A 7,298-nucleotide genomic window follows, 5' to 3' on the forward strand; every position below is an offset into this window, starting at 1 on the left:
GGAAGGAACTTTGGAGGATTAGTAAGACTTTTTCCCATCTGTGATGTCAATGCTCAAAAATCTGTCAGCTCGATTGTTTTGCTGCAAAGTCCTGCCATGTGAGGTGTTGAGGCTTATTTGATTCAGCAAGCTGGGGCACATGTTTGCTGGAATGACACCGTGATCTTGGTAACAAGAAACACAGAGAAAACCAGCACAACCCAACGTCTCATACTGCTGCTAATGCCCTGAAGGCATTGGCCAAAGGAAGTGCTGCAGTTTGGATGAATTTCCAAAATTTCTTGAGGGCTAGGAAAGGCAGTATAACACCCTGCTCCTTGCAGAGCTGGCAGACTGGGCTCTGCCTTCCTGGTGGTGGTGATGATGAAGCTACTCTCAGGATTGTTGCGAGAAACTTCATGTTCCTTTCTCTTGCAGAAGCAGAGCAATGCTGGGTTTGGGAGGGTTACTCCTCGACGGGGAGCTTGACTGTGCGCATTCCTGTGCTCCCAGCTCATTATGGGACACTGTTACATTGGCAGGTTTTGCAATCAGGACTGGCAGGCACCCAGGAGTCGGTGTCCAGGCACATCCCAGCATTCCTGGGCCAGCAGCAATGAAATCTGCTGCCACTGCACTGCCCTTGTCATGGGAAGGGGTCTCAGAACCACCACAGCATCCAGCGTATGCCTCAGCCCAGCCCCATTGCTCCCTGTCCTGTGCTCCGGCCGCTCGGACCACTGTGTCCAGCCCTGCATGCACACCTGCCTAGAGGGAGCTGTGTTTTCAAACGAAGCTGAGCTTGTATTACTCCTGGTCCCTGGCCACAACCATAGCTGATTTCACTATCATATTGCAAAGGACTCTAAGAAATATCAAGTTATTGGTGTAACATTTCATTACTGGTCTTTTGACCTCTACAAGTCTGCAGCCTTTCTTGGGTGGAAGTGAGCTGAGGGCAGATGCATGTGGTTACTCTCACAAGAGCAGCCAGCAGCCTCGAGGATTTTTTTGACCACAGGAATTTGTAAATGTAGGCTTACAGAAGGGGATCAGGCTCTTGGTCTGGCTGTAGGGTCAGGCTGACACTCCTCAGCTCCTGTGCCAGTCTCTGGGAGCACCAGCCAGGTGGCCACTTTGCTGCCTAGTCGAGTAGAAAATTGTAAATGCTTCAAATAGTGCTTGGTGTTATTTTATTCGTAAAGAAAACACAATTTGACACAGATGAGTGGTGTGCTGACCCCTGCCTGTCTTTATCAGCAATGCCATTCCCCCTCCCAAATCCCTGTGGCCCCAGAAGGCAAGCACAGCCCTCCTGTGGTGTGAAAGCTGGCAAATCAAGTCCCATTTCACTGACTGTCAAGAAAAAAAGGACAAAAACGCCAAAGCAGGGAGGCAGTGGCATGGGGATGGAAGCTTGCTGGAGCTGCCAGCCCTGGGGCCGGGAGCCCCGTGGAACTTCCCACCACGGCTGAGCAAACGCCGCTCCCTGGCTGCTCCCGGCACATGGCTGGGGAGGTAGAATGTGACGCACCAGACTTCAGCAGAAAATTTCCTGCAGATTAATGAGAGCAATCAGTGTCAGGGCTCAGCTCCACGGCAGGCGGTGCACAAGGCTCATTTGTCAGCATTCAAGCTGACTGTGAAGCCTGACATCCCACTGAGAAGGGCATGAAGAGGCTCTTGGCACAAAGCAGGGCAGTGCACACACCGATGGACCTGCTGTTCCCCCTTGGTCCCTAAGGAAATCCTTGCTTACAGTTCAGTGCTTTTTAGTCTGGTCCCTTGCAAAGTGCAGAGCACACACCACCTCTGGATACCAGGGCAAAGTCAAATTGTAGCCCTGTTCACTGTTGGAAATACCTGTATCGCCCACCTCAGTGTTGTCAGCAGCAGTTAAATTGTTGCTATAATGGATAAACCATTTTTTACCTGTCTCAGGAGCTTATTCTTGCCCTGTACTGGAGGTACACTGCTGATATGAAAGACTACTCTACTATTTCTGGGGATGCTGCTGATTGCACAGGAGAAACATCAGTCACTGGCACAAAAAGGCTCCAACAGCTTTGGAGTGAATTGTTGTCATGCTGCAGAGAGACCATTAAGACGCTCTAAAGTGCCTTGAAGAATGTTGCTTTGCGAAAAGTGAGGCTTATGCCACACGATTAATATGGACAGTGTTTATTTCTGGCACAGTGTCATGCTGTTCTAGAGCTTCCAGGCTGCAGTGGCATCATCGCTCCATTTCACAACTAGGGACCATATGTTAGGGGCCAACGATAGGGCTGCCATCAGAAATTTGATCTTATGACACTGCCTTGTTGGGCTCTTTACCTGCTCAGGGTCACTTGAATTGGTCCTTATCTTGGAAAAGGTGGAGTTTGTGAAAGGCAAGGGCAGAAATGCTCCATCAGCCCCAGACTGGTAGCAGACTGTCAAAGCAGAGCGGGGTGGTCTGATCCCCGCGGGCAGCGTGTGCCAGCTGGGTCCTGTGTGGAGGAGACACCAAAGGAAGGGGCCGAAAGGGAGGAGGTGTGGCTCTTATCTGGGATGAGATGTCACCTGCCAGGCTGCAAATACCACCGTGGGCTGCAAATGGGTAAGGCAGCGAAGGAAGACGTGAAGGATGCCTGTTAATGCAGGGTACAGGAGGAGGCAGCAGATGCCACTTAAGCACCCCAAGGAGCAGAGTGAACCAGCGAAGCCTTTAATTACTTTAATCCATTTTTATTTCAGGACTGCTGAGCTATCCCAGAGCCAGCAGGTGCAGCATTTCCCATGTATTGTTGTTCTTGGTCTTCCCACAAGCACATCGTGCACCTCCCTTCAGTCTGAGCCCTCTCCGTGACTCCCTTGCAACCCCGGTGCTGCAGGCAGCATTGGTCAGCGCTGGATAACCTCTGCTCTGGAGGAGGGGCTGGCAGCACACTCCTCTGTGTCCTGCCCAGCACCCTCACCCATGGATCAAACCCTTGTACCACTTGTCATGCATGAAGGCAGAGTTTCAATCTGGGCTAGCTGTGTCCAAGTCAGTTCCCTGTTTCACTGAGCCCATTTGAGCTCTCTCAGGACCAAAATGTCAGCCTGTTTGGAGGCAGAGAGTGGGTTATGTTAGGTGTTGGAGCTGGTTTACTGGTTCTGTCTAGGTGCTTGGGATGGAGAAGTAAAAAAGAAAGCTGTGATCTTGTTCTAGGGGCTAGAGCAGTCCCATTGTGCTGAGTTTGGCTTCTGAGGACTGGGATGCTACAGCATGTTATTCACTTTAAAAGCTACAAAAGCCCAGAGCAGTGTCTCTACTTAGAGTCTCCATGTGTCACCACCTGTGGGACTCTAAAGGCTTGAAGAAGAGGAGGGCAAGAGGCAGGATAAAGTCACCTTAGAGGGTTTCTGTGGAAGTTTTGGGACTAACTCTGGCCCAGCTCTCCTAGTCTGGGCTGTGCTATGTCAGACAGATGAGAGGACTTAGAAATGCTTGCTGTCTTGTGATGCAGAGCTGTTATTTTCTGGGTGTGTGTTATTTTTTCCCAGAAATGGTCTTTTTATCACTAATGTCTCCACTCTTGAGGCACTTTGGGACTTTACTGGTGTGCCTCTGTGGCTCTCATCCCTGCCTCTCCAAGCAAGGCTTGTTGCAGGCAGCACATGCAAACCCTTCTCCCCAAGAAGCACAGTGCTCAAGGACACTGAAACATTGTGGTTGCTGGTTGCCATGTGGTTTTTGGATTCGCTCCCGGGGCCAGTGCCACCAAACAGCTGTTGGCATTCTGTGAGTGTCAGTGGGACTTGTTCTGCTCAGGGGCCTTGGCACCTGCAGCCCCTCTTGCTGACAGTGGAGCAGCCCTGGAGCCTTGGCTGATGAGGGGGGGACAGGTGGGGCTGCAGTGTCAGAGCAGGCAGGGTTCCTCAGAGGGCTCTTGTGCTGCCCAGGCACAGGGATGCTTTCAATGAGCTGGCAGGAACACTGGCTACCAGCTTTCTGAAATACTTGTCAGAGAGAGCCAGGAAAATCCCACTGTGCCTGCTGCTCTGTGGAGCATGATGGAGCAGAGGTGTCCCAGATCACCGCCTTGGAGTAATATTTCCTCCCACATGAGAGGGGCTGCTGGACCATGGATCTTCTTTGGGATGTCACAAGGGGCTGGTCGTTTCAGACCTCTTTGTCTTTCTGTGGCACAGGCTAAAACATTTCTGTGGCTGGACTGTGGGGATCCCTCACTAGTGGGGCAAGTTGTGCTTGTGAGGAAATCCCACCAGCAGCTCCCAGAAATGCTTGTCCCCTCCCACTCAGATGGAGGAGTTTTAAAGGATGTTCTCAAAGCCCTGTTTTCAGCATGGGAAGCCAGGTACTGTGGTTTGCCTGAACAAGCAGAGCCTCTCTCCCTGGCACTGGCGTGCTGCCTCTTGTTGTTCTAAACCAGCCACAGAGCAAAGCTCCCCGCTCAGCAGCAAGGCTAATCCAGGCTCATCTGACATTAGTGTAAACTGACACTCTTGGGAATTTGGGAACAGAGAACTTTCCCTAGGGAAACAGCTACCATGCAAACTCTGCCTTGGAAAACATGGAGAAAAGAAGTGGAGAGGTGCAGGTTCCTGGGAACAACCTCTTCCACTGCCAGAGGGTCTGGAGCATCTGCCCTGGCATCCTGGGGATCTGTTGCTGGTGAGGCTGTGCTTGCAGATTATTTGAAGGGTGTTTGCTGAGGTTAGAGGGATGCCAGCCATACCAGTGGGGCCGAACCCCTGCAGAGCAGAAGAATCAGCAGGGAATCATCACCAGCTCATCAGAGAATCAGCACCAACTCTGCAGCACCCATGAACCAGCCTGTGGCAAAGTCCTTGCCTTCCCTTCAAGAGAAGGGTACCCCAGCAAGGGTCTGTATCTTGCTGGAGCCCTGCTGTTGGCTTGGGCCCACAGAACACTGGTGATACAAGAGCAGGTTTTTTGGGACGAGATGCAGCCTTTTAAAGTAAAAATGTCCTTGGAGCTATGCTGGCAGCCCTTCCGGTCCCTTTTGTTGTGGAGCTGGGGATTGCCTTGCACTCCACAGTCCACTACTGTAATCCCCTTGGAGTGCTGTTCTGGACTAAGCTTAAAAGAGGTGCAGCTGAGACTGCTAATGCAGGCAGTGCTGGCGAGTGGTGCTGAGCCCTGCTCTGTGCTCCCTGTGGGTGCTCTCTGGGCTTTTGCTGATAGATGGGTTCAGGACTGGCAGGTCCCTGTGCCCTGAGCTGTGCTGGTTCTGCAAGGGCTGGGGGAAGGGGAGCTTTCCTGCCTGTCACCTGGACTCATCCTGCTCTTCAGGAGAGCAGGATCCTGCTGTTCATGCCCCCCCTGGAAACGCAGCAGAAAGAGCTGTCTTGTTTTCATCTCCCATCAGCATCAGCCTAAGGGTAAAGCACTGACCCAGGAGCTGCCAGTCAGACATCCCTGCTTGGTGCCAGCTGGGCAGTGGCACAGGCTTTTGTCAACCCAGGCAACATTTGGGAGGCTGAAATGGGAGTGACATCTCTGACCTTTTGGTACCCATGAAAGTAAAACTATCTCAGCTTTTAGGAGCAGCCAGGAAGCTGGAGAGCCTGAACTCCCGGCAGGATTTCAAAGCCAGGCCATTCAGTGCTGGGCTGTGGTGGGATCGTGGTGTTTCAGAGAGAGGGAACAGTGGGGAAAGCTGTCCAAAAGCAGTCTGGTCTGGTGGTCAGGAGGCTGGCATGGGCTGCTTTGTATGCAGCAGGGCTTAACTGGGTGGCACTGAGCCAAGCCTGACCTAACCAGCTTATTTCCCTGCTTCCAGTAATGCCTCTACAAATGCGCCGGGGCCTGAAGGTCACGGCCACGTGAGCAGGGGCCTGGGGATTAGCTGTGGGCAGAGCATGGCTCCTCCTGGGTGTGTTGTAGCCCTGAGCCACAGGAACAACTGCAGCTCCCGTGTGTGCTGGAGCCAGCGTGGCACTGGTACCTGGGATGGGTGTTGGAGCAGCACCGGGCTGGCTGGGAGCAGTACCTCCTGTAGCTGGCACTTGTGAGAAGTCCAGAAAAATAGATAAATGTTTACTAATCCCACTTCAACTCTGATTTTCCTTCTGGGTGTTGGTCACACTGGCCAGTGGGTTGCTTTTTCACATGTTTGCCCTGCAAGATTGTCTAGCTCTGGTTTTGGAAGAAAGTCCAGCAGGTTTGCAAAATTCTGAAAGGCACTTGGTTTGGAGGTGCCCATACATCTGAAGGCCTCAGTCATGCTCAGCTGAGCATGAAGGGTCCCTGGTGGGGCAAAGGGTCACTGCTGTCCCCATTCCAGTAGAAGTTACTGGCCTAGTGTGGTGCACAAGTGTGTTTCTCGTAGAGCCGGGAGATGAGCTGTGGAAGCCTAATTCTAGATCAGGGCATCGCAACTGAGCAGTGATGATGCATCTCTAGGCACTGATGTAATCAGCCATGGAAGCAAAATGACATGCAACAACATCCTCAGCACAACGATTTCTAGCCACCCTTGCAGGGCACTGACTCCACAAAACTGTTTCCATTTGGAGCTGTTTGACCGCTCTCCCCAGGGGATTTGGAGGAGATACATGTTGGTGCTGTGGGACCTGGCCCAGCTCCTCCCTGTCCTGGGAGGGAGCTGGCACCAATTCTCAGGCCAAGAAATACTCAGGGCTTGCTCTGCACTGCATCTGCAGGAGACATCCCAGAGGCTGCCGGATGCACTCAGAACAAACCTGACATTTCTCCCCAGAAAGCCAAACTTTGTCCTAATGCAATGCTTGCAATGCTCTGTTCCCCTCCTTGCTGTCCTGAAAGCCCCGGCAGGCCCCGATGCTGAGCCCATTAGATGGAATTACTTAATCCGGCCCTGATGAGTGGCACCCACTCCCAGGAGCAGCAGGTCCCTTCCCTCTAATCCCTCGCTGCCATCAGCCGCCGTAGCACGCGCGGGGCGAGACGAGCACCACGTGAGCAGATGGAGCCCTCTCCATCACATCCCGCCACCACAGCCCTGAGGAAAACCGCCCCGGTACCTTTTTCCCGTGAGACGCCCCCATGGTCGGATGTGTTGGCTGTGCTCCACTCTCCGGGCTGCGGGACCGGCCGGCTCTCTGCGGTCACGGCCCCGTTACTCCAGGGGGGACAGGCGGCCGTGCTGCTCCCAGCCCCTCGGCGGCTGCTGTGGGGAGACGTGCGTGAAATCCAGCCCGTCTGTGGCGGGGTCGGGTGGGAAAGCTTGCTTTTCCTCCCTTCTTCCAGCACGTGGAGAACTCATTTTCTTCATGCACCTAACGGCTGGCTCGCACCCAGGCTCTGCCCGGGCACAAAGGCAGCTTTC

The 7,298-nt window shown here is 53.2% G+C and overlaps 1 protein-coding gene across 1 annotated transcript in view; it reads right to left on the reverse strand.

The window, feature by feature from the left end:
* Nucleotides 1-7,234, reverse strand: part of FAM107A (family with sequence similarity 107 member A) — a 29,340-nt gene extending 22,106 nt beyond the window's left edge. Inside the window, exon 1 of the mRNA XM_010390173.4 lies at nucleotides 6,994-7,234. Coding sequence (XP_010388475.1) covers nucleotides 6,994-7,017 — 24 coding nt within the window. The 5' untranslated portion in view covers nucleotides 7,018-7,234. The remainder of the gene's footprint in view (nucleotides 1-6,993) is intronic.
* Between the last annotated feature and the right edge of the window lie 64 nt (nucleotides 7,235-7,298).

Source organism: Corvus cornix, chromosome 12, assembly GCF_000738735.6.
Source record: "Corvus cornix cornix isolate S_Up_H32 chromosome 12, ASM73873v5, whole genome shotgun sequence".
In the NCBI taxonomy this organism is placed as follows: Eukaryota; Metazoa; Chordata; class Aves; order Passeriformes; family Corvidae; genus Corvus; species Corvus cornix.